The sequence below is a fragment of the Primulina huaijiensis genome, chromosome 2, assembly GCF_012295235.1.
Source record: "Primulina huaijiensis isolate GDHJ02 chromosome 2, ASM1229523v2, whole genome shotgun sequence".
Taxonomy (NCBI): Eukaryota; Viridiplantae; Streptophyta; class Magnoliopsida; order Lamiales; family Gesneriaceae; genus Primulina; species Primulina huaijiensis.
Window position 1 is genome coordinate 31,553,896 of NC_133307.1, and position 26,673 is coordinate 31,580,568.

Below are 26,673 nucleotides of genomic sequence, written 5' to 3' on the forward strand. Positions count from 1 at the left end.
ATTCTAATTTATTTTTTTAATGATTTAAATTAATTTTAATAAATGTAAATTATAATTATAAATATTTAATTATCTATCAAATTATTTTAAGAATATTTATAGTTATTTTAAAAAAATAATAATATTGTAATTATTAATAAGCTTTATTTAACATTAACATTCAAAATATTATTGATATTTTAATTATTAAAGTAAATGCATATTCACAAATTTATTTTTAATAAATATATTTAAATTAATTTTAATAAATGTAAATTATAATTATAAATATTTAATTATCTATCCAATTATTTTAAGAATATATATTTAATTAACACTTGAGGCATTTTGGTCATTACAATAAAATTTACAAAATCAATCCATCATTTTAAAATCATACCAAATACCATGTTATTTATCGCACCATACTATTAATCCATACATCTCATTTTTTATCACTCTAATTACTAATCCTTTAGTTATCATATCCTTCAAATCAAATGGAGGCTAATGAGATAATTTAATTATCTATTTAGTCGACGGATAATATGAAAATCCATAATTAACTGTCCAAACCGAATCTTTCTATCCTAAGTTACCGTGCGTGTCATTATATGATTGGCTAACAATCAATGCCTAATTTAGTAATTTACACGCTGCCGTACATAATCTGAACTGAAGCTAAACGTCGTCTGTCCCGCGCTAGTGGCGAGCGACCCCAAAACCTCTCTACACAGAACCTTCCTTGAAAATTTATGGAATTTTCTTCACTCCCAGAAATTCTAATCTATAAATGATAGTGTATTCAGTTAATCAGAATTTGGATTTGGAAAATTTCACCATTTTCATCGATTTTGTTTTGGTTTTTGGAAGAAATCTAGTCTGTTCGTTCTCTGAATGGGAGAGTCTCCGCCATTGCCGTTTCCCCATCGGACGTCTCCCCATCCACCATTTCCCCATCGGACGTCTCCCCATCCACCATTTCCCCATCCATCATTTCCTCGACCATTTGATCTTCAACCTCCGTTTCCTCAGCCCCTATTTCCTCGACGGAGTCGGGATAACTCATCATCTCACAGAGATCTTTCGACGACGACTTTAAGTGATGGCTCCTCTAGGATCAGACTTGGTGTTTGGTCTGGCGTCGTTGTTGCGCTCGTTTTCTATTTTTTTGGTGAGTTTTTACCTTCTTGTGGCAGTTATGCTGCAGTAAGTAATACGTTTTGCCTAGGCTTCATAATATGTTACTACCACTTATATATGCAGAAGAAAATAATAAATTATGTGTGTGTTAACTTAGGTAAGCACCAAGGTTAGTGATTTGCAGGTGTTTCTAATCGCTTCTTCTGATGAATAAAGCGGAAAGAAGAGTTGGAATTTTCGGATTTGTTATTTCTTTATCTCAGTTGTAAGATACGTGAGAACTTTTTGATTTATGAGTTTTGATGGGTTAGTTGAGTATAGAAAAAAATATTGATAAAATATCTTTGGTAAATTTTGTCTATTCAATCAATGTTCTGCATGTTGCTTACAAAGTCAGGACAGCAATGAGCAAACCATAATCATCATTCGATTTATCATGAATATTTGTTTATTTCTGATTTCAGCTTCTGTGATTTTGATATTTGGGGTATATGCACCGGAGGATACGAGGCTTGGTCCATATTCATCAATACTGATCAATCCTAACCATTTTTTTGTTGAGTCTATAAAGGTAATTTGAGGTAGATTGTGCTTTTGCTTGGCTTACTATTTTATCATTCTTTTTAATTATACGTGCCTTCATATCTGATTAGCAATGGCATAGCAGCCAAAAAACTGACGCTTTGTTCTATTCTAAGTTAACTTCAACTTTTACCAGGTGGAAGAACTTGAACCAGTTAAAGATCTAATGCTATACGGTTTTCATAAAAATCCCCCTCTGGATGATGTGATCAAGTGGACTGATAGTCACAAGGTTACTTTCCCTGCCAGTACTCACAAAGTAAGTTTAAAAAATTGATTTTATACTAAACGTAATTTAAGTACTTCTATTGTTGCTAGATACCAGATGTAATTTTTGATTACGTCTCCACAAAAGTGGAATAAATGCAGATAATTGTTTTACTTCAACTGCAGGAATGGATGTTTTATTTGAATGAAGGATCTAGAATAAATATTTCATATTCAGTGAACTCCCACCGTTCATCTCTTGTCCTAGTAATAGTGGAAGGTAATTATTAGCTTTTCAAACATAAGTTCACTTTTTGAATATTTAGCCACCTGATAGCGTAATTTAGACGATGTCGAAAAAGAAATAGGATAGAATTGTTCTCATTATGCTGGTGGCTTCAGATAGAAGTTAGGCTTGCACAATGAGAGTGTGAAAGAAACAAGTCTTGTAGCATGTTCAAGCTTAGTTTACCTTTAGGTGGTTTTCTTCTTCCGCAGTTTTTATCTTTAGATTAAAAAGAACTTGGATCGAGAGGCAAAAGGTCATCGAATTTGGTGTCTTTGATGATGTTAACCAATTAATAGCAGTGGTGAGTGCTTATCGGTTGCTATTCCAAACTTATTTTTGTAGTCTTTAGGTTTTGAAGTAGACGATGAAAATGTTGCATTGTGAAAAATAAGTCCTGGTGGAAGAAGTCAATGATAGGAAAATGAGTGTTGTAAAAGGCTTTTAGAGGTATAGATAAATGCCCAAGTCCCAATAAGCAAAAACAAATACGTATACTTTAAGATTGTGTTTTATGTGTCGGATGCTCGACATTTTCTGTTGTGCTGGCATTTCATATCAGTAGTATATTTTAAATTTTTTTCTCGTTGGCTCATATTTCTATTTGCTATCCTGATCTTTTTTCCTGTGATGTGAATCATCTCAGGGATTGAAGGACTAGATGCGTGGCTTGATAATCCATCATACCCAAACACAGCTTTATCATTGAATATCATTCACGGTAAGGTGAAACATAATTGGTGTGTTTGTCATTTTATTGCAACTCGCTCACTTTGTTCTCCTTAGGAAATGGCACATTTCAATATGAGATGCCCAAATCTTCTTCCTACTACATTGCAGTGGGCAACTTGAACTACGAAGTTGTAGAGGCAAGCATTTTGTAATAATGCATCCAAGTTATTATTTAACATAGCAAAGTTTTATTTTATTTTTTGATTTTTTAGCAGAAGTGTTGTTTACTGATATGTTGGATATGCTAAACAGATGGAATTGAAGATTGGAATTAAAGCTCTCTTATACAACACAACAGAAGCATATCACCAGTGCAATATTGCGGAGGGCCAATGTAATGTCAACCTCTTTTTCCTAAGTAAAAATGCTGCTCTTCTTGCATCTCCTGGTCAAATATCTGTAAGTTTACTTGGTAGAAGTCGGTTTCTAGTGACAAATATATTGGCCATCTGCACCACTCAGAAGTACCGACTCACACTCTTGTTCATCACCTCTGTGTTTCCTAGAAGTAAAAATGTATTATTCATCTGTCTCTAGGGACTGGCCAATGGTTACTGGAGCGTGAAAATTCTATATGGACCTCGATGGAGCGTTTATCTTGTTGGCATAGGTACTCTTTTTCCATGTTAATTCACTAGGATAGTATCTATACCTTTTAATTTCTTTTATGATTTCTTTAATTTCTTTTCTGTGCAGTTGTAGTGACTATGTTTGTGCTACTCATCAATCACATTTTGAATAGTTTCCGAAGCACCAACCAAGAAGATGGAATAGGTCCAGCAGGGCTCGTGGGATCCGAGAGAACCTCGTTGCTTGTGCAAAAGGATGACAACCACTCGAGTCAGGGTTCTTCTTATGCCTCCGACTCCGACGATGAAGAGTATCTTGAACATGTGCAGGCTGGGGATACACACAATGGGAAGCCTGTAAGAGACGATGAATACAATAGTAATGTCCGGCGGCTTTGTGCAATATGCTTTGATGATCCAAGGGATTGCTTCTTTATTCCATGTGGCCATTGTGTGGCTTGTTTTGGATGTGCGACGAGGTACCTTTTCAGCCCCAATGTTTATATCATACTAGTTGGTTTTTGACCTTGCATCTTCATATAAGCTATGCTCATTGGCTAACATGTTTTCCTATTTTCCTTCCCAATTTGATCGGATTGAAATATATCTTACAAATATTTATCTATGATAGAGAGGGATACATCACTCCAGATGCTCATGGTATATTGGCCAAATTGTATTCGAACTTGTATTCTGAAGTTTTGGATATAATGGATAATAGGTTGTGAGAATATATTGATTTGATTAAAATATATAAAAATCACGTTCACAATTGTTTTTTTTATTAAAGAGAGGAACGTAATTATACGAGAGGGGACTACTCCGAAGTTAATTATTACAAAATTTTGCATAAACTTTGCCCTGTAACACGAAGAAAGATATGTTCCATCGCGTTTTTAATAACAAATGTTTTTCTTTTGAGTAATTCTATCAAACAAGAGAGAATATTACTGGACGTGACTATTAAACCTTCTGGATTCTGAACATAATCCCACCGACATGTTTGGTTTAGATCAAGCTGCAGTAAGATCTAAGATATGTTCCACCCATTATGGAGAAAGGTATTGTGATCAACACATAATCAGAACCCTTCCAATGGACTGTAATTCTATTGAACGAAAATGATCCAGAGTTGCCTCTGTACAATATTCCTCCACTATCCCTAGCTCTAGGCTAGTCTATACGTAAAAACAGACACCAAAAACCAGAATGCTAACTGACTCTCTCTCACATGTTTTATTCTCATTTCCTTCACGGGCCTTTATAATTCTTCTAGAGTAAACGTTCTTGATAATGGGCCTGCCACTTTCTTCTAAGATCACTTCCTTTGACTTCGTAACAGTTGGTACCTGCCAGTTACCAATAATGTTTCAGTTTCTGAGGACGAGATGAAATCACCATAAGCTAGCAATATGGTTTTTGCTTCCATAATGGGTGGTTGGTTAATTCTCTTAAAGGACAATAATTTGTGTTGTTTTCTGAGTATTCTTTTGTGTGGATATGGGAAAAAACTCGTGAAACATTTTGGTCTAGATAAATTTGTTCAAGACTTAATTTTTTTAGTAGCCAATATTAGAACCGAATTAAAAATAACTAAACATCAACTTATCTGAACTTCACAGGATAGTAGCGTCTTCTGGAAATTGCCCCATTTGCCGTAGACACACAAAAAAGGTGAGGAAGATCTACTCAGTTTGAGCAAAACTCCAAATCTTTCTGCGATGTACTTACCTGGTTAGTATATTCCCTATAAACATACATTGTTTTCATCACAGACAACCTCATGAAGTAAAATGATTGAGAATGTATAAATCTCTACTGCTTGAAGAAAACTGCTGTCTTGTCGTGAATGATTTTTTTGTATGTATATGTGATGAAACATTTCATGAAGTTTAATCCACTTGCTTTTTGCTTTGGTGGTTTCTAATGTATTGATAAACATAGGTAGATGAGCTGAAAATATTGATTGTTACACGCATTTCATATATGCAAAATTTTTAGAATGTCTTGTGGGCTTTGTAATTTCGTTAATCAACTAGAGAAGAGATCAAGAACTAACACATGGCTAATAAATAATATGAAAAAATCGGTCCTCAAAATTCGATTGGATATGCCTACATCCTCTAGGTAAGATTGTATTATATCAATCACAGGTGGGAGCCACACAACCCTCCATTGTCATTTCAATGCGAATGCATGTCACATGTGCAATGCTTTAAAGGGCCAAAAAACTAAATGCGAAGGGTCCATGCTGTCATGTTAGAGAGGGAGGCCCCCTACTCACCCTTGAACATTCTGCTATGCCTTCTGCGTGTTTAGCGTATATTTCTTGTTTTACCCACGGCATTAAGGAGTTGGATTGCTGTACGGGTCATTTAAATTAATAGCATACCCTCTATATTTATTTAAAAAAATGACATTCGCTAACTAAACAAATGATGCAGCCCGTTACACAATGGGGTCATTTAATCCTATTTTTATACTCTATAATGCTTGTGGTTTTATGTGGCTTATAATTAGAATGACAGGATGGAGTTTTGGAGATGATGAGGTAATAAATTAATTTATAATTGAACCGAGCTCGAGCTTTATTCAATGAATATATTCATGGCTCTCGAGTTTATTCAAGCTTTTATCGAGCCTAAACGATCTTAATAAATATGAATTATACATTTAAATTTTCATTAAATTCATTAAAAATAAATTAATATTTAGAGAAAATATAAAATTGTTAATGAAATTTGTAAATCTATTATAATAAATAAAATTAATATATTTTTCTATATATTTCATAAGTAATATACAAAATTAATAAATCAAATATCAAAATTATTATTTTTTCAATCTGAGAGAGGATTCATGAATTTATCATCGAGTCGAATATTGTAAAACTAGAGTTTGGTTCGTTTATTTTAACGATTTTTATTTAACGAGCTCAAACGAATCAAGTTTCGAATAGTTCAACGATTTGGTTTATTCACATCTATAAAGGCAGCTTTGCTAGGGAAAATAATTATGTCGTTTCGCTTCCTTATCGTCTGTATTGGTATTTATTTATTGTACACGATTTTCTTTAGGGCAATTGCTTTGATTGAAACCGCCATAGCTGACTTCCCTTACTTTTCCACGCAAATCGCCAAATATGGGAATATATAATTCCTTTTAACAACATTGGATACTGTCAGTTGGAATTTTACCTTTCTTATATTTACTCTATATAGCTAGTAGTCTTCTGTAGGCATCGTGCGCTCACTTAAAATTAAAAAAAAAAAAAAAAAAAAAAAAAATCGATAAATTTTCAAAAGAAAATAGACTTGGGGATTACACAGGAATAGCAGCAAATCTCGAAGGGACATTTTGATAATGAAATATTCACGTTGTAAACAAGACCCAAAAAAATTTACGTTTTTTATACTGACAGAATTAACAAGAATTAATGGTTTTTTTTAATTGCGCCTTTATAAAGAAATTATAATAGATTTATAACCATAAAATAAAATAGAACAAATTTTTAAGAAAATGGATACATATATTTTATCTTTGAAAAATCACATAAAATTTCTAGTATATTTAGCTTAGGACGATCTTTTGTCCGCCTTGTCTCTACCCTATATCAATCATATTTCTGCTGACGTCAGTTAGACGGCCAATAAAAGGATGCCAACCCCAAAGCTCTATTTAATCGCCGACAATCATGTGCTACTTAGATATGATTGGTCTTTTTTAATGATAATCCCAAATTAATTTTACTTGTCCACTCGAACCATATGATTATACTATTAACTTGTGGATGCCATTTCTCCACCATACTTTCACATCTTTAATAAATATATATATCTTTAATAAATATATATATATAAATATTTGCCCCCCTATTGAATCGACTCATTTACTACAATAATTGTAATTGTAATTGTAATTGTAATTGTAATAAATATCTAGCGATGAAAGCACAGTATAATCGGATCCTGGGTGGTGGAGTTGGTCCACCAGCTCGATGGACAGTTCACCCCCATCGAACATATTATGGGATAGGCCCCATGTTTTGTCAGGGTCCCATTTCATTTAAAGCTATGATGGCTACGTATTATTCGTGTAGACATAGACTTTTCCCATTGTGCTTAAACTCCAAAGCGGAGTGACCTCGTAGTAAGTGATTCGATCACTCGCAAGGAAACTCGAAAAAAGATGTCCAAGCAAACATACAGAATCTGCTGCTGTTTCAGCAGGAGATTCAGGCTTAAAGAAGCTGAGGCCCCTGCAGAAATCAAAGCTTTATTCGAAAGCTATTCGGAGAATGGATCGATGAATGTTGATCATTTTCACAAGTTTTTGAAGGAAGTGCAGGGTGAAGATCACCTGACAAGTGAACAAGCACAGTCTGTGATGGATTCTTTCTTTCATGAATACAAGCATCTCAACTTATTCCACCACAAAAATCTCAACCTTGATCACTTCTTTCGCTTTCTTCTGAGTGAAGTCAACTCTGCGCTCCCATATCCCTCCAAGGTATCCTCTTCCCTCTACGCTTTGATCCAAGAATGTGTGATTGGGTAATGATTGTTGTTTCTTGTTCGCAGGTATACCAGGACATGAATGCCCCTTTATCGCATTACTTTATTTTCACCGGCCACAACTCCTACCTTACCGGAAACCAGATCAGTAGTGACTGCAGTGAAGTGCCCATCATTGAAGCTCTGCGACGAGGCGTACGTGTTATTGAACTTGATATGTGGCCTAATTCCACCAAGGATAATGTAGATATACTTCATGGAGGGTAAATAGCACGGTATTCTTTCATAACCTCACCTACAAAACCATTATTAACTAAATAGTTTTGCTCTTAAACAGGACCCTTACATCTCCTGTTGAACTGATCAAATGTTTGAAAGCAATAAGTGAATTTGCCTTTGTTTCTTCGGAGTATCCTCTGATTTTGACTCTCGAAGATCACCTCACTCCAGATCTTCAGGCTAAAGTAGCAGAGGTCAGTTTTCACATCCTCCCTTTGTTCATCATACGTTGTTGAATAATATGATTCACTTGATTTGGATTTCAAAGAAAATGGTTGTTCCTGTCATCATGGTATATACGAGCTTTTCATTTTCCCCGCTGAATCATAAATCCAAACATAGAGTTAGTTTTTTTATTTAGATGGTGACAACGACATTTGGGGACGTACTTGTGTGCTCTACGCCTGAAAGTTTGGAAGATTTCCCATCTCCAGAATCGTTGAAAAGGAAAATTGTCTTATCAACAAAACCACCAAAACAATATCTAGAAACCAAGAGCTCAATTAAAGAGGATAATGGCTCTATAAAAGATCACAAATCATCGGAAGAATCAGCCTGGGGAAAGGAGATACCCGATTTCGTTGAGAGTTTCGACCTCGAGGGTGGTTCTGAGCGTCAAGAAGAGGACGATAATCACCACGAGAATTTCAATTTTCAGCAAAATGCACCCCCCGAATACAAGCATTTGATTGCGATTCGTGCAGAGAAAATGAAGGATGGGCTCAAAGCATGGCTTCGAGTCAATTCTCAAAAGGCTCATCGTGTTAGTTTGAATGAAGAAAAGCTAGAAAAGGCTGTTATAACTCATGGAACAAACATTGTCCGGTTAGCAAAAAAATTACGTCTTCTTTCTTATGTCAAGCAGATTTACTGTCATAATGCAGATTTTAAGGGGTTCGGTGTTTCAGATTTAACCACAGAAACTTGATGAGAGTGTATCCAAAAGCAACAAGGATAGATTCATCGAATTTCAATCCTCTAGTAGGGTGGATGCATGGAGCTCAGATGGTTGCATTTAACATGCAGGTCTTTTCACTCTCTGCAACTTGTTTAAGTTATAAACTAAATTAATTGTGATCTTAAACTTGACAAGAATACTCAATTTTACATGACAGGGACATGGCAGGCGTCTTTGGTTGATGCAGGGGTTCTTCAAAGCAAACGGTGGGTGTGGTTATGTGAAAAAACCAGACCTTTTACTCGACGAAAACCAGGTCTTCGACCCTAAAAAGAGATATCCCGTGAAGAAAATATTGAAGGTAGTTAGCATTTTCTAAATATTTCTTCTTCATCATCTAGTTTAATGTCCAGCTATTTCATTCATTGATGATTTCTTGAGTTCAGGTGAAAGTATACATGGGACAAGGCTGGAATCTTGATTTCAAACGCACACATTTCGATCTATACTCTCCACCAGATTTTTATGTCAGGGTAAGCTGTCTATATATTCTTCTATCATTGGTATTATCCGATTTGTTGATATTTCAGTTGAGTAGGGACGATCAGAGGCATGTACAATGAGGACTAATGATTTTTGAATCTGCAGATTGGAATTGCTGGAGTTCCTGCGGACTCGACGATGAAGAAAACAAAAGCAATCGAAGATAACTGGATTCCGGTTTGGGATGAAGAGTTCGAGTTCCCACTGACAGTTCCAGAACTGGCATTGCTTAGAGTTGAAGTTCATGAATTTGACATGTCTGATAAAGATGATTTTGGAGGCCAAACATGCGTACCTGTTTCAGAGTTGAGAACAGGGATCCGAGCTTTGCCACTCCATGATTATAAAGGAGACAAGTACAAGAATGTCAAATTACTCTTGAGATTCGATTTTACATGAAGTTTTTACAACACCAGTATTATACAAATAATATCAAGTGTATTGAGATCACATGTGTATCCATAACTACTCAAGAATAATTGTTTGGTTTCATTATGTATATGTTAATACACAAGTATACCTTCCAATAATTGTAAACGATGTCTCTTACTCTTTCTAAATCATGTACGTGCGTTGAGTATCTCCAAATCATCATTACAAAATGGATGTAATGTTTTATTAAAGGATAAAATATTATATATTTCGATGTAAACAAAAAAAGGGTTTCTTAACTTCCAATCAAATGAACTCCCGCATATGGATTGCTACACACACACACACACACACACACACACACACACACTCTTGTATGTGATTATATATATTTGTCTTGGCAATAGAGTAGGACGGACAATTACCTAACTATTGTCTACACAAGTGAGATTTGAACTCAAAATCTTATAGTTATTGAAAACTTCTCCTTGGTCCTTACCACCGGACCAAATTTTTTTGGACAGCATTGATGATAGTTTTTAAGTTGCCCATTCATGGAAAGAATTTTCTAATTCTTTTTCCATGTGTTTTTAAGGTGGTAACAATAAAACTGGTGGGTGATTACTTCTTCCCAACGGTTTCACAGTCCACTGGATTGATAAAGTTTTAAGACATGTACCGTGTTTTTCTGTGTGAAGAAGATGCTTATGGAGAATGTTGTTATGTCGTGCGTCGACTGTTTCCGTGTACATCCCAATAGTAATTGGCGGCACGTGTCCTTTAAAGTTTATTTATGACATGTAATGATACAACGCAACTTAATGCATAGGTTTTTAAATTTAATTTCGGGCCCAACTGTTGCTTGTCTTTGTGAACGATCAATGGCCTGTCCGATGTATGTATACCCAAAGGACCATAAAGAAGTCTTCCATTTTTCTTGTGTGTATTCACACAGAAATGACTTGGTTCACATTGGATCCTTGTGTCTTCTGTTTGTTATACTTGGGTAATTCGGTTAGGGGCAAAAGCATCATCAATAAACAATTCTTATGTTGGGTGTGTTAGATGTCTAAACCTGAAAAAGAGGGAAAAAAAAGTGTTGTTACTTTCCCAAATTCAAAATTTGGACGCAAATGTCCATCGAGTGATCATACTATATTCATCGATGACGGGATAGTTAAACCTTGAATATTTTTTTGAATACAATAGAAATATTTTTCAAAATGGCCCTGCCTAATGAAAACTTAAAATCCATGACTAAAATTAAGACCACAAGTTAGTAGTTGGGCTGCGTAGGCCCATCCGTGGCACCAAAAATATTTTTCGGAGTCCAATCCGTCGGCAAGACCAGTGGACAATCGATCGTTCAGTGTAGAGAGCAGGAGGTGACAGCGAGTGAGCAAAGCATGGGTGTGGACTACTACAAGATTCTCCAGGTGGACCGCAATGCCAAAGACGATGACCTCAAGAAAGCTTACCGCAAACTCGCCATGAAATGGCATCCCGACAAAAACCCTAACAACAAAAAAGATGCCGAAGCCAAATTCAAGCAAATCTCCGAAGCTTACGATGTATGTTTTCTAGGGCATCCACTCGCATTAAATGAACCAATTATTGTCTTTGTAATTCTTGGTTTTGTTTTGTGATTGCAGGTATTGAGCGATCCACAGAAGAGGGCAGTTTATGATCAGTACGGTGAGGAAGGATTAAAGGGACAGGTACCGCCGCCTGGAGCTGGTGGAGGATTTTCAGGGGATGCAGGCGGACCGACCACTTTCCGTTTTAATCCTCGCCATGCAGACGACATTTTTTCTGAGTTTTTTGGGTTTTCTAGCCCGTTTGGCGGGGCAACGGACATGGGAGGCGGGTCACGGCTCCCTTCAGGTTTTCCTAAGCATATGGAAGATATATTTGCTTCATTTAGGAATACTACCGGCGGGGAAGGGGGCTCTGGTGGTGTGCCGCGCAAGGCTGCGTCTATAGAGAGGATGCTACCTTGTAGTTTGGAGGATTTATACAAAGGAACCTCCAAAAAGATGAAAATTTCGCGGGATGTTGCTGATGCCAGTGGGTAAGCTAGATAATTTTTAAGCTGTGATAGTGGATTTATTGTTTTTGTTAATTATGTCTGGTAGGAGTTTAATTGGCTATGGTTACGTTAACTTTGTAAGATTGGAAAAAAAATTGTCTGTTTTCTAACGAAGTTGATTTTTTGTAGCATAAAATTCTACCGTTTATAGATTGCTGTTGGCTACAGATTTGAATTGATAGGTCAATTTATGGCTCAGAAAGTTTCAATCTTTGGTTGGTTTAAAGATGCTAACTACTAATTAAAAAAATCAGTTTTGATGAAAATTTCCAAATTTGGTAAATTTCATGTTTTTTTATTGTGTTACGAGTTTAATTTACTCACGTTCAGGTGCTAATCTTTTGTGCAGTCTTGGATCCACAATCAGTTAATTTAGTTGAAATTGAAGTAAACTTAAAATAATAGTTGTTTTCTTTAACTGATTCTTTTACTTTTAATGTTGTAGCCATGCCATCTCTCAGTCTATAGGTTGCTGACTATGAAAATATGAGAATAAGACATCTGCAAACTGCATCTGGTCTCCTTTTGGATGGGCGGTTTTACGTGTTCAAGCCCCACCAGACTGCTAATGCTTGATTGTTTTAATTAATAACTGGTAGAAACTACGGTTTACCATTTATCCATGGCAGGCGAAAGTCCTAGGATTAGGAGTACTACTTGCACGATATTAAAGATCGTTTTGTAATTGGGAATATTAATTTTAGGACACTCACAGTCATGGTTTCTTTTGAATGTGCTGACAAGTTTGTCTTATATATTTCCAGTAGTGCATGTCTGATATTGAACTAGATGTTTGATCTATGGACCGTCTTGAGATATTTGTGTTTTACCTTGAATCGAGGAAGCTGTAGAAGCATAACTCTATTCATTCTGGCTAATAAACATGGTGTCTGCTTCTGCCTGAAGATTGGTTTTCGTCAATGTTCATAGCTTATTATGTCAAGCTTGAATATCTGAATTAGCGTCTGAAGAATTTGTTGCCTTCATTCTCCATCAATGGATTATCTCATGCCATGTAGTGAAATAATTCCCATATATGACTAAAAGTGTTGAATATCCGCAAGCGTTATTTTAATTGTTCTTTTTCCAATCAGCTGTTAAAATTATGGCATAAACTCCATAATTGGTTCTAAATTTCAAATTAAATGCAAATTGTTGGGCTGAATAATATGCCATGCATGGTTGAGTGATGCAGAATGGAGATCGATCAGTTTTTATCGTGCTAATATAAGAACTTAAAATTTGTGTTGGGATGAGTAAGGCATCACCAACTTTTAAGAATTGTTGATTAACGTTACTCCCACTTCCACTTTTCACTTATTGGGACATTTAGCAAATGTTGCCACCTCTATTAGATGTACCTATCCCTCTCTTGGGCTCGAGAAGAATCAATTTCATGTGATGGTTATTTTTAAGTTTGGAAATGCATGGTATTCCCATGGACATATTCTGACTTAAAATGTCATCTCTTAATTCAAGTTTTTGCAGTTTACTCCATATTGTCAGCGGCCGTACTTGTATCGAGTAACAGGGCTTACTATATTTCCTATTATTCTTCTGTTTGCAGAAGACCCGCTACCATGGAGGAAATTCTTACTATTGAGATTAGGCCGGGGTGGAAGAAGGGTACAAAGATAACTTTTCCGGAGAAAGGAAATGAGCAACGAGGTGTCATACCCTCTGACCTAGTATTCATAATTGACGAAAAGCCTCATAGCATGTTCAAGAGGGATGGTAATGATTTAATTTTCACCCAGAAAATTTCTTTGGTTGAAGCTCTGACTGGTTATACCGCTCAAGTGACAACACTTGACGGACGAAACCTGACAATACCCATTAACAACATCATTAGTCCTACCTATGAAGAAGTTGTGAAAGGAGAAGGGATGCCAATCCCGAAGGAACCTGGCAAAAAGGGAAACTTAAGAATCAAATTCAACATCAAGTTCCCAAGCAGGCTTACCTCAGAGCAGAAAAGTGGCATTAAACGATTATTTACATCCTCGTGAACTCTTGAGGTGGAGTACACTACCATGTGTAAGATCAAGTCATTTTATTGGTTCGTCTTGTTCGTTGTTGGAAATTATGTAGGGGGGTTGCATAAAAAACAGACATGTAGGCTTTACTCTCTATTTTTGTTAATGTTTATTTATGATATGAGTGCTAACCTTCTTTTAGAAAATATATTTGTAATCCCTTTTGCAATTGAGCTTTGATGACAGTCAAAATGTCATGCGTGCTATACTACATAATACATCTACATCCTGCTTCAGTTCTCTCTTTGATGGTTATGTATGAGAAGCGCAGGTTCCCAGTTGACGAACTTCACAAATTTGTGGATTTTCGTTCAGTCCTAGGTTTCACATCAAACAAGCTTGTTGGTGGTGCACACAAGCATGATCAGTAATGTCATGGCTGAATTTTGGAGAAATATTGTCTTGGAACGTGAGGCCGGATGTGGGATATTGTTGGCTTAGAGATATACTGTGGTAATCTTTTACGCTTTATCCATGATGGAAGAGTGTTCCGAACATCATTAAGAAACTCTCGGGGTCCAATTTTCTATGGTAATTTAACGTCGCGATTAAAAGTTTTTTGGCCCTCAAATGTTGGTTTAATTTGATTATTCTAATACTACACGAGTACGATGAAGGGGAATTGGTTTATCCTATTTGGCATGTTTTTCAACCTCACCAAGAATTCAAATACTACATTGAATTGTGTGAGGCAATTAATTTATTTCATATAAAATTCAAATTTTGAAGTGAAATAACATATTTTTATTGTTTTTAAAAAAATCTAGTAAAATGGGAAATTATAATAATTTAACAAAGCGGCACCGTTATCATTTTGTCTTTTGTTTCACCGGTCCTCGCATTACATGCTAGCTCTACTGCAATTCCATGTCCATCCGTTTATGCTATTAATTCTTTGTTTGGGTTGATAGAAGGTTCTGAAAAACCGACGTAGCTTTGAACTTGCTAAGGTCTCAAATTGGGTATTTGAGTTTTCTTACATTTACGTGATTTGGATTTAATTGTATTCTTTTCTGATTTAGAGACAAGTTTATAGCTTCATGCGACACTTATGTTTGGTGTATGATAAAATTTCGCCTAAGCTGTAATGTTGGCTCTTCAACACAGTTGCCTTCAATATCGGGAGTAGGGGTGTGCAACGGTCGGTTTGGTTCAGTTTTAATAAACTTCGGTTCGGTTTTTCGGTTTACGGTTTTTCGAATGTCTAATTCTAAACCAAACCATTTTAATTCGGTCCGGTTTGGTTTTTTTTGTATTGCGGTTTGGTTATTACGGTCGGTTATTACGATTTGAGTAATAAATTTAGTTATAAATGAAGTTGTACGTTATAAATTTTTAAAAAATATAATAAAAAACCACAATCAAATTTGTTTGATTATCTTACAAAAACCAATAATCACTCAATCCACACGGTAAAAGAAATTAAGAAAATAATTTTATCATAAACAAATACCATGCACAATATATAGATTAGAGAGCAGAGAACTACCAAAACAACACAGATTTCTTCTTCTCCAATCTAAAATTGTTTATGTTGGTTGATTGAAAAGGGAATGTGTGAAGCTAAGGCACAAGCACAACAATTCAACAAAGGTGTGCGGCTGAAATTTTGAATGTCAAAACCTATATAAATTAATTTATTATTTATTTACTTATTTTTAAGTTATATTTTTAATTTTTAATCTAGGACATGTTCGGAGTACAATATAATAAAAAAACTAATAATTCTTATATCTTCAGTTTTCCGGTTATTTCGGGTTTTTTTAACGTAATAAAGAAACCGTAACCGGTCAAATAACCGAAAAAACCGAACCAAAAAAACCGAATTTTACTGTTACACCGGTTTTTTCGATTTTAACCGAAATTTGAACATGGGAGGGTGTTTATAGCTCTGACACGGGACTCTTGACCCTTTGGCTTGCTATGTTTCATTCATTCATTCATCTTCATCCATTTGGTATTAAAGATCAGCAAAGCGATAGCACTCAAAATCCAAGTTATTGGTAAATCTCAATAAAAGACAGATACCACAATTCATTTGAATGACAGAGCAATAGCCCAAACACAACTTAAGAGTTAAGACAGACACCTAAATACAATCAGAAACCCTAAAAACCAACTGCTAACCCTATGGCTTCCAATTACTTAGCCGCCAAAGCCGTAAAGAGTTCGTCCTTGCCTCTTGAGGGCGTAAACGACATCCATCGCCGTGACAGTCTTCCGGCGGGCGTGCTCGGTGTAAGTAACAGCGTCACGGATGACATTCTCGAGGAAGATCTTGAGAACCCCACGGGTCTCCTCGTATATGAGCCCACTGATGCGCTTCACGCCACCACGGCGAGCCAGCCGCCGAATAGCCGGCTTGGTGATGCCCTGGATGTTATCTCGCAGAACCTTGCGATGACGCTTTGCTCCGCCCTTTCCCAAACCCTTGCCGCCCTTGCCTCTGCCTGACATTTTTATGCTCTCTCGGTTTTACAGATGGATTTGATTTACAGCGGGGGCTTCGACTTATATAGGGAGATAATCTACGCCAGAGTGATTATGCGCCGTCCATCGCCTTTTGTTTGTCGACGGTGCAAAAGAGAAATCCAGGTTTAGTTATTAAATGATTTATGAGCCGTCGATCCGTTGAATCGACGGTTTAGAATACGATGGTTTTGATCGAAAGCAGATGTTTAATACACTTGAGAAATAGTAGACTTATTTTTACAAATTTCCCCATTTTTACGTTTCAATTTGCACAATTTAGAAATTTTAAAAAAACCAATCCGTATTGGTGGATATGGATGGACCCTTTCAATGGAATTTGATCTTGCTTTCGATTATTATTATTATGTTTACATTTAATTTTTTTTTAAAATACACCCATTTTTAATTTCTATATATAAAATATTTAGTAAATTCATTAATAATTTCAATTCATAAAGTAAATGTTTACTTTTTTAAAAAGAATTTTTTTAATATCATTAAATGTAAAAAAATTACACAAAACAAATATTAAAAACTAATACTTGCTAATTTTTTTTCTTAATTTATATTTTATTTCAATTTTCCTAAACATATTTAATCTTTATTATAACTTAGAAGATTAAATCTTTTTAATTAATCATAATATATTATAAAACGTACTAACATAATTGTTATTTTATAGTAAAACAATAATTATAATTATAATTTCATTTATACATCCAATTTAATCAACCCAACTTATTAGTCCTCAGGGAAAAAAAAATTATTGTCCATGTCAAACCAACAGATACTAATTATTCCTTCTAGCATCAGAGATCGAATTTTTATGATACTTGAGTTTACAAAGTACAGAAGGTTGAACAAAATTACAGGAAGTTGCTCATACAGGTGATTCACTAAATCACCATTCAATCGATAACCTAATGTCCAAACTTCTACTTGAACAGCCCAGAAAGCTCACCCTTTTCATACATGGAGGTCAATATATCACAGCCACCGACCAATTCACCATCAACAAATATCTGAGGGAATGTTGGCCAGTTACTGTACTTCTTCAATGTCTCCCTCAACCCGTAATTATACTCTTCATCCAGTACATCGATGCTTTCATAATCCACTCCTTGACTTTCAAGAATCGCCACCACCCTCTGTGAGAATCCACATAATGGGGCACTTCTTGATCCCTTGATGAATGCCACTACTTTGTTTTCTTTCACTAGTCGGTCAATAAGATCCTCGAGAGGTACAGTTAACTGGACATGACGCCCTGGTGTTAACCTTAGATCAGATTTCTTTTTGGAAGACTTCTTCACCCATGTTGAGTTTCCTGGTTCATTGCCTACTGGTACCTTACCTGTGGCAGCTATATGTTCTTCCATCCACGATTTCCATGCTTCGGTTAAAGAAATTTTATCAGGCCCCTCTACCAGCCCAACCTAAAAAAATATAAGAACTGATTTCAATGTTCAACGGGAAACAATAAAAATGACAAAAAATTACAAAAAACACATTGATGCAAAGATACTTCTACTGCTCCGATGTCATCCATATCTAAGCTTCCTCATTTTCTCATCTGAATTTTTGTATCATCGTTCTCATTGTGTGCCATCAGCATAATTTCATCTGCTTCGCATCTTCAAATGAATTTTACTCCTTAATACTTAAATTGGTTTTTTCCTCATTCAAGTAACATTTTATTCAAGCAATTCATATTATCTCTGTTAATGACTACGACAGATGCCAGCTTCTTTTATTTTTTTTGCACTCTGTTGGTGATATGGGTGCTTTGCTAATTTATTAATAGACGCGTACTTCTGTTGGTGCGCTATGCAATACGACATCACAAGAAGGTTAAGCATCGTACACAGTACACACAAGATAATTATGAAAGAGAAGCGATTAACCATTTTAGGTACAAATGATTAAACAAGATTCCAATAGGTTGGCATAGCTACTCCTAAGATGTTTAATGTATTTGGCAGCCAAAAATGACGTCAAGCCAAACACCTCTGCACATGGCAGTCTAGATCGATCAAAGGAACCCAAACGGATTCTCTAATAGTGCGATAAACAAGTGCATCACTTGGTTAGAAAAATTTCGAGTTGCTACAGATCAAATATGGTTTGCAACCATTAAGCTCTTCTATACTACTTTTCTAAAATTGATTCGAAATCCAGCAAAACTAAACTCATCCGAAATATAAGTCCATTTTTCAATCCAAAAAAAAACTCACTTGGAATAATTTCTCGCCTTCCTCTGCCGACACAATAAGCAACTCGATAAAGGGGGAGAAAAAGAAGAGAATTCCTAGCAACCACTAATTTACGAAATAATATCACCAACAATTATAATCGGATCTAGAACTATAAAAGATACCTTGACGGAGCTGCACAGCTCAGGGACGGATTTCTTGTGTCCGAGAACACTGGCAGCGAGATTCCTTGTTATGCCGATGAATTGAATATCACCGCCACCGCCGTAAACAGCATACACACCGGAATCTGATGGGAGGATTCCCGTAATCGAATCATCCGACGGTATCGCCACCAAATCAGTCTCCGAGAGCTTCTTAATAGCCGAAACGATTGCCCTGGGATTGCGGTTTCGAGAAAAAGTTTTGCGTCTAAGGGTTATTGAGGAGAACAATACGGCTGGTTTGGGAAGTGAATAGAAGGATATGGAGGGGGCATATCGGGAAGAAACATTGGAGAACAAGGGAAGATTGGAAGAAGGTGAGAGGTTGAGTGCCGCCATGGAATTGAATTATTACGAACAATCGCAGTAAATTGAAAAAACAAAATAAAAAATCTGATGGGGTGAGCGAGTGTACAGTTAAATGTTATTAGTTCAATTATTTTTATTATTATTCTCAAAAAAATGAAGTCAAAGTGGCCAAAAACCTAGACAAAACATTATTATGTTAAATCCATTTTTCTTAAACTTAAAGTCGAAAATGGAATATTTTATTTTTTAACTACGATCAACTATTTTTTTTATTTTTAAAAATGATTTTCTCAAGTGTACACTCGAAAAGATCATTTTCTTAAAAAAATAATTGAACCAGATTATTTAGGTCGAAAATATGTATGTGAAAGTGTTCAAAAGCCAACATTGTACCAAAAAATAAACCAAATGTAAGCACTTGTCCTTACTTTAAAAACGTGTATGGTATTTTACGAGAGAATACAAGTGTGCCATCGAGCACATTTTTGCTCTTCCCGGGTGTTCGAAATGATTGAATAAGACAGATTCCCTCTCCGTCCAAACCCCTCCGAAAAGCACCCAAAACTCTAAGCCTTAGCTATTCCCCAATTTCAATGGCTGATCGGAATGATAAGAAAAGGACCCTAACGATCCCGCCGTACATGAAAGCCGTGTCGGGTTCCCTGGGGGGAATAGTGGAGGCATCCTGCTTGCAACCGATCGACGTTATCAAAACCCGGCTCCAATTGGACAGCTCCGGTTCTTACAAAGGCATCATCCACTGCGGCACCACCATTGCGCGTAACGAGGGATTTCGGGCCCTCTGGAAGGGATTGACGCCGTTTGCCACACATTTGACGCTCAAATACGCGCTGCGGATGGGGTCCAATGCGGTCCTGCAGGCTGCGTTTAAGGACTCTAATACGGGGAATCTGAGCCATCATGGTCGAATGGTAGCTGGATTCGGTGCTGGTGTGCTCGAAGCTCTTGTTATTGTCACTCCCTTTGAGGTTTGTTAGTTGTTTTTTTCTTTTTAAATTGCATGATCATTTTCTCTCTCTCTCTCACTTTTTTCTTGTGGTTGCTGGTGGTAATTTAAGTGCAGAAATAGATATCGTTTTAGCTTAGCTGCTTTTTTAAGAAATACCAAGAATGAAATTCTACCTTTCACATGGTGTTACGGTCACGTCAGTTGCAGCTTGGGAGATTCTGCCAGCCGCAAAATGTCATAACGGGGCTGTGAATAATTGGATTTTGCATTAAAAAAAAAGGCCAACTTTAGCGATTAAGATAATCCCTCAAATTGTTATTGTTTCTTGGTTACAAGTTTGTAGTTAAAAGATAAGATCACATGTTTGCTTCTCATCTATTTTATCACAATCAAAAGTTCAGAGGAGTATGTTTTTTGTGTGTTTGATTTTACCTATTTAATCCTACTGAAACATGATCTTAACTGCTGCAAATGTCAGGAACATGAGTTCCATTAGCATGGATCGGAACATGATCATGTATACAGTCCACAAAATATAGTTTCCATGTGCTGATGGCATTGATTTCAAGTTCTGAGTTAATATGGTTTAAAAGAGCAAAAGACATGGAGTATTGGATTGCTGATAACAATCAATTTCTATGCTTTCACTGCTTCTTAAAACATCATGGTTATTTATCAAAAGCTTCCGTTTGCATCAGTCTTCTTTGCGAATTCCAGACCTCTCCTCGTTTGTTTTGTCTGTCTGGTTAAGCATGAAGTTTTTGGTGCTTCAAAAATACTTTCTACGACTTTTTGAGAAATAAGAATCTATAATAGTTGATGTACTTGGTATAATATCGCAACTGTCATAATACATGTGAGTACTGGATGTTGGGATGAATTACTGCAAATGAAATTGATCAATGCAGGTGGTGAAAATAAGACTGCAGCAGCAGAGAGGCTTGAGTCCTGAGCTCCTAATGTACAAGGGCCCTGTTAATTGTGCTCGAATGATCATTCGTGAAGAGGGCCTGCTTGGTCTGTGGGCGGGAGCCACTCCAACTATCATGCGTAATGGAACAAACCAAGCTGCAATGTTCACAGCCAAGAATGCCTTTGATGGGATTCTGTGGAGAAAACATGAAGGTGACGGGAAGGTGCTCCTGCCTTGGCAGTCTATGATATCAGGATTTCTTGCAGGGACCGCTGGTCCTGTATGTACAGGTCCCTTTGATGTGGTAAAAACGAGGCTTATGGCTCAGAGCCGTTCTGGAGGTGAGTTAAAGTATAAAGGCTTGTTTCATGCTATCAAAACAATATATGCAGAGGAAGGGCTGCGTTCACTGTGGAGAGGATTATTGCCTCGGCTGATGAGAATCCCACCTGGTCAGGCAATAGTGTGGGCTGTGGCTGATCAAGTAACCGGCATTTATGAGAAGAGATACATACGTAATGCAACCTTGTAGCTCCAACCTTCCCTTTTTTTTGTTTCCCCTTTTTGAATATTTTTGTTACCTGTATGATGGGCCCATTCATGGGTATCAAATTTTTTTATTATTATTTTTTTTTTGTATCAACAGAAAAAATTAGACAACTGTTTGCATCTGCAATTTGTAGCTGTCAGATAACCGGTTCGATATCTGTTCATTGTATCAACATTAAGCTTATTTGAAATGTCGTTTTTTTCCCTTTTAATATAACTAGAAAAGTGCACGTGCGTTGCACGTCGCACGTGAGCAACTAAATTGCTGGAAATATAAGTACGAAATTTTGATAATATTTAAATGAATTAAAATATGGCTAATAGCATTTATTAATTGAAACAAACCAAACCATAAAATCAAAAATCATGACCATAGACGGTATATGAATCGGATAAGTTATCTTATCCTCATGACACACTTTTTAATATACTTCTTGGTTGATTTTGATAACTCAACAACTCTTTGTCGTAGTTTGTTATAATATACATATAACCATTTTGGTATACTCAGTAAGTATATGATCGTCTTTAACATCTATTACGTTATTTAAAATCCTCATCTGGGATCTGACATGCTCGTAGTTTACTACCCTATCAGGACGTTTTTTCGGTTTTCTACATTGTTTTTATCCAGTAATCTTATTTTCCAAATATTTATTTTATTGTTGAATGATTTTTCAGTTTTTGACAATCATCAACTATAACTCATAAGAATAAATGTTGTTTTTAGTCGTGATTGATTTTTACTTGTGACTAAAAGTATGTATAACCTATATATTCTTCAACAACATAACCAACGAATGGTGCTGTAATTTCTTCAAACATTGTGATATTTGTAATATCATTTTTATGTATTTAGTATCAATATTATCAACATATAGCTATAAGTTTAATAAATTTTTAACAATTATTTCTCAATCAGTGTGAGAAAAAAACTTGAAAATCTTTTCAAATGACTGTATCTTAGAACTGTGTCATCGTTTAATTTGACGCAATTCAGGAAAGTCATTTCGTTCGTCATTTTTTATAAGATTTGGAACAATGATTGCGTGCATCATATCATGGAGATGATATAGTTTCAATCTCATAAACAAAACAAATTTTATTCTATCGAGTTTACATTTTGTTTTATATTATTTTATATATTGTGGAACGACATAAAAAATTAATTATTGTATTTTAAAAATCTTGAGAAGGACACGGATAACGTAATTAAGATATGTATATGAGATATCATTCAAAAATATATATCAAAGTATTTGTCTTATTCAATATCTCATCTAATAATACAACTGTTTAGATTTCATTAGCATCTTATAATAGACAAAATTAATTTGATGAAATATTGTATAATTCAATTTGAATTTCACTATTCGACTAAGTGAATTTATTTGGTGAGTAGTTCTCTATGTTACCATCATATATCTTGTAGGACCGAATGCTTACCGTTTTACCAAAAGCTATAGCTTGTGGTAATGGTGCAACTAAAATCTTTTAAACCGCACAGCAACTCAAGCACCACGGTTCGATCACACCGCCAGGCAGGGACAATGATTGCACGCGACAATCTCCTTCCCCGTCGTTGCACTCCTTGCAATTAATGGGAATCGAACTCGTGACCTTGGCTCTGATACCCATTGTAGGACCGAGCGCTTGCCGCTTTACCAAAAGCTATAGCTAGTGGTAATGGTGCAACTCAAATCTTTTAAATCGCACAGCAATTCAAGCACCACTGTTCGATCGCTCTACCAAGCAAAGACAATTATTGCACCCAACATATCTCATGAATTAGTTTGTTAGCCACTTTAACTAAAAAAAATAGGCAAAAACAACCTCTTAGCCATCTCGAAATCTATCGAGATAATATTGGAAGAAATAAAGTGCAACCGGCTCAATGTCCCAATTTACTAAAATGCACAAAATTGATCTATTGTGTCCACAAAGTTTTAGAATTGTTCTCATACTTTTAAAAATAGAATGAGAATTATACACAATTTTTTTTTCCATGTATTTCTTTTTCTGAATTAAGAATTTTTTCTTTTTGTTTATTCTTTGAGAAGTATTGATATTTTATATGGCATCAATATGTTGCAAACCATGAAGTAACAATATAATCACTATATAACCCTTAAAGGTTTACACATACAATTTTTCAATTTCTTCTAAATTGTGCTGCGTTGAAATTTAAATATGAATCATTCTTGATCTTAATATTTTGCTTTAAATATGCCTTCAAATATATATGTTTATGTTTCATGTCACTTAGTTAGACCTAATTTCAAATATCTAAAAAATGTGTTTGAATTATATCATACAGAAATAGGGACATAGTAATATGCAACACTAATTTTTTTAACATATTTTTTTCATCCACTATGTTTGTCATAGATTTTTTGTTCAAAATTTGATTCATTTCTTAATTACATGTATGAAGAACCAATAAATTATATAATTCACAGAAATCATATATTATCCTCTTCGTAGAACATAAGACCCAAAATATGTGGCTTTGATTGATGTACTCTCATAAATATTTTCATATAAACAACAAGACAAATAATAGAATATCAGAAAAATCAATTGTCACCAACAATACTAAACAAAATGAATTTAAAAAATTCAAGACACAAACAACCTCCATAAAAAAAGATAATTCAAAGTTCAAAAATAATTTATTTAGTATAATAACAAAAAAATTGAAGTATATACGAGCAACAAAAAACATAAATCACTCTTAAATTAAATACTAACTAATATTATTCAAAATTTTTATAATTTTTTCAATATTTTTTTCAAATAAAGTGAAGGCGCCTTATTAACTTCATGATTTCATAAATATTTTACTTTTTAAAAAAACACACAAAGGAAAAAATGGTGCCTCAAAATCATCATGAAAAATCCTTTAATAAAACCTTAAGAAATAAAAATATAATACGAAGTCACACAATTTTCCTTAAATCAAAGAAAAATATTAGACAGTTGACAAAATATATCTGCAACGACAAAACATACGCCAACTTGTGATACAATTAAAATTTAGAATCATGCCTAATCATTTAATTAGAACAAAATCGTATACCAAAAATCTACTTGATATTATATCTTTTAACAATTTAATCATGTTTGTCGTCCACCAGAGGACTTATAGATCCACTAACTTTTTTAGTTCACCTATTAATTTCATAATAAATAATACTACAAAAATATTATGATCAAGCACATAAAAACTCAAATTCAAATACCTTCAATCAATTTAAATAAAAAATTTTGAATAGAGAATATTAATGTTGTAAAAAAATTGAATACTGATTTATAGACAGAAGTCTAGAAATACATTTTTCCCAATAAATAGAAAAATATTATCTCTCTATATTCTGATATATAAGCTAAAAACGAAGAAACATTTCATCATGTTTAATATTTTCTAAGTCGCTTCAAACTAAGTAATTTAAGCAAACTGAAAACATGCATTATGTGTTTAAAAATTAACAAAATATCTCAAGGAAAAAAAAAATTAAAAATAATCATTTTTGTGGGATATATGATTTTGTTTTATATTTTCTTTCGGTGAACAAACAAATCACATAAAGAATCCAAACACAACATAATCACATATATTTGTTGATACATAAGTAGTCTTAAAATATTTCTATTGTAAATGGGAAGAAGATGTTTTATATGACCTTAATATTTTTTAATTATTTAATTTTTTTCAATGTCACTCATCTCCATTCGTTTTCCTATTATCACTTTAATGTTCGTAATATTAATAATTTTTCTAATGTATAACATTGTGAGAGTGATTTTATATTAATTTGATGTTTTTTAAATGTATAACATTATGATAAATTTATAAGTAAAATCAAAATTATTATTATAATTAATTTGATTGAGTTAATGTATAACAATATGATAAATTTATAAGTAAAATCAAAATCATAATTAATTTGATTAAGTTAATAACACTATTAATTATCATAAATGACTTAAAGAACCCCATGAAAGTAAAATCCAAATTATTATTATAATTAATTTGATTGAGTTAATGTATAACAATATGATAAATTTATAAGTAAAATCAAAATTATAATTAATTTGATTGAGTTAAGAACAATATTAATTATCATAAATGACTTAAAGAACCCCATGAACATGACAAAATATAAAACAATTGAAATGGTAAAAAAGAAAACTCATAAATGAATGTTAAGTACACTATTAATTAACATATTAAACTAACATAGAAAATTACTTAAAAAACCAAATGAACATGACAAATTATAAAATAAATAAAAGGGTAAAAAGATAATATCACAATTCAAACTCATATATTTATAATCAAATAAGAACACTATTAATTATCATAAATGACTTAAAGAACCCCATGAACATGACAAAATATAAAACAATTGAAAGGGTAAAAAAGAAAATTCATAAATGAATGTTAAGTACACTATTAATTAACATATTAAACTAACATAGAAAATTACTTAAAAAACCAAATGAACATGATAAATTATAAAATAAATAAAAGGGTAAAAAGATAATATCACAATTCAAACTCATATATTTATAATCAAATAAGAACACTATTAATTATCATAAATGACTTAAAGAACCCCATGAACATGACAAAATATAAAACAATTGAAAGGGTAAAAAAGAAAATTCATAAATGAATGTTAAGTACACTATTAATTAACATATTAAACTAACATAGAAAATTACTTAAAAAACCAAATGAACATGATAAATTATAAAATAAATAAAAGGGTAAAAAGATAATATCACAATTCAAACTCATATATTTATAAT

The 26,673-nt window shown here is 34.3% G+C and overlaps 6 protein-coding genes across 8 annotated transcripts; 4 read left to right on the forward strand and 2 right to left on the reverse strand.

Moving 5' to 3' along the window:
• The first annotated feature begins 686 nt into the window (after positions 1-686).
• LOC140971687 (E3 ubiquitin-protein ligase APD2-like) lies at positions 687-5,420 on the forward strand. Of its 3 annotated transcripts, none has more exons than XM_073434077.1 (11): positions 687-917; positions 963-1,153; positions 1,587-1,693; positions 1,841-1,963; positions 2,098-2,191; positions 2,844-2,918; positions 2,984-3,066; positions 3,182-3,328; positions 3,467-3,539; positions 3,626-3,977; positions 5,121-5,420. In XM_073434077.1, exons 1-11 carry the CDS (start codon positions 877-879, stop codon positions 5,194-5,196), a joined length of 1,362 nt encoding a protein of 453 aa, XP_073290178.1. In that variant the 5' UTR covers positions 687-876; the 3' UTR covers positions 5,197-5,420. The 3 variants fall into 3 exon arrangements, with proteins under 3 accessions (XP_073290178.1, XP_073290177.1, XP_073290176.1); XM_073434076.1 differs by having other exon boundaries at positions 687-900; positions 931-1,153; XM_073434075.1 differs by having other exon boundaries at positions 687-1,153.
• A 2,111-nt stretch (positions 5,421-7,531) lies between these two features.
• Positions 7,532-10,295, forward strand: LOC140971688 (phosphoinositide phospholipase C 2-like). Its single transcript, XM_073434078.1, has 8 exons — positions 7,532-8,007; positions 8,079-8,275; positions 8,350-8,485; positions 8,653-9,116; positions 9,200-9,317; positions 9,407-9,550; positions 9,636-9,722; positions 9,838-10,295. Exons 1-8 carry the CDS (start codon positions 7,687-7,689, stop codon positions 10,129-10,131), a joined length of 1,761 nt encoding a protein of 586 aa, XP_073290179.1. The 5' UTR covers positions 7,532-7,686; the 3' UTR covers positions 10,132-10,295.
• A 1,104-nt stretch (positions 10,296-11,399) lies between these two features.
• Positions 11,400-14,377, forward strand: LOC140971689 (uncharacterized). The gene is made up of 3 exons (XM_073434079.1): positions 11,400-11,675; positions 11,757-12,175; positions 13,761-14,377. Exons 1-3 carry the CDS (start codon positions 11,511-11,513, stop codon positions 14,200-14,202), a joined length of 1,026 nt encoding a protein of 341 aa, XP_073290180.1. The 5' UTR covers positions 11,400-11,510; the 3' UTR covers positions 14,203-14,377.
• A 1,833-nt stretch (positions 14,378-16,210) lies between these two features.
• On the reverse strand, positions 16,211-16,834 carry LOC140961848 (histone H4). The gene has a single exon (XM_073420594.1). The coding sequence runs from the start codon at positions 16,684-16,686 to the stop codon at positions 16,375-16,377; it is 312 nt and encodes a 103-aa protein (XP_073276695.1). The 5' UTR covers positions 16,687-16,834; the 3' UTR covers positions 16,211-16,374.
• Positions 16,835-17,476: 642 nt separating this feature from the next.
• LOC140971690 (bifunctional monothiol glutaredoxin-S16, chloroplastic) lies at positions 17,477-19,491 on the reverse strand. The gene is made up of 2 exons (XM_073434080.1): positions 19,079-19,491; positions 17,477-18,137 (listed from the first exon to the last, which is right to left on the reverse strand). The coding sequence occupies exons 1-2, from the start codon at positions 19,454-19,456 to the stop codon at positions 17,637-17,639; spliced, it is 879 nt and encodes a 292-aa protein (XP_073290181.1). The 5' UTR covers positions 19,457-19,491; the 3' UTR covers positions 17,477-17,636.
• A 351-nt stretch (positions 19,492-19,842) lies between these two features.
• On the forward strand, positions 19,843-22,021 carry LOC140971691 (mitochondrial succinate-fumarate transporter 1-like). Its single transcript, XM_073434081.1, has 2 exons — positions 19,843-20,415; positions 21,305-22,021. Exons 1-2 carry the CDS (start codon positions 20,020-20,022, stop codon positions 21,839-21,841), a joined length of 933 nt encoding a protein of 310 aa, XP_073290182.1. The 5' UTR covers positions 19,843-20,019; the 3' UTR covers positions 21,842-22,021.
• The last annotated feature ends 4,652 nt before the right edge of the window (positions 22,022-26,673 follow it).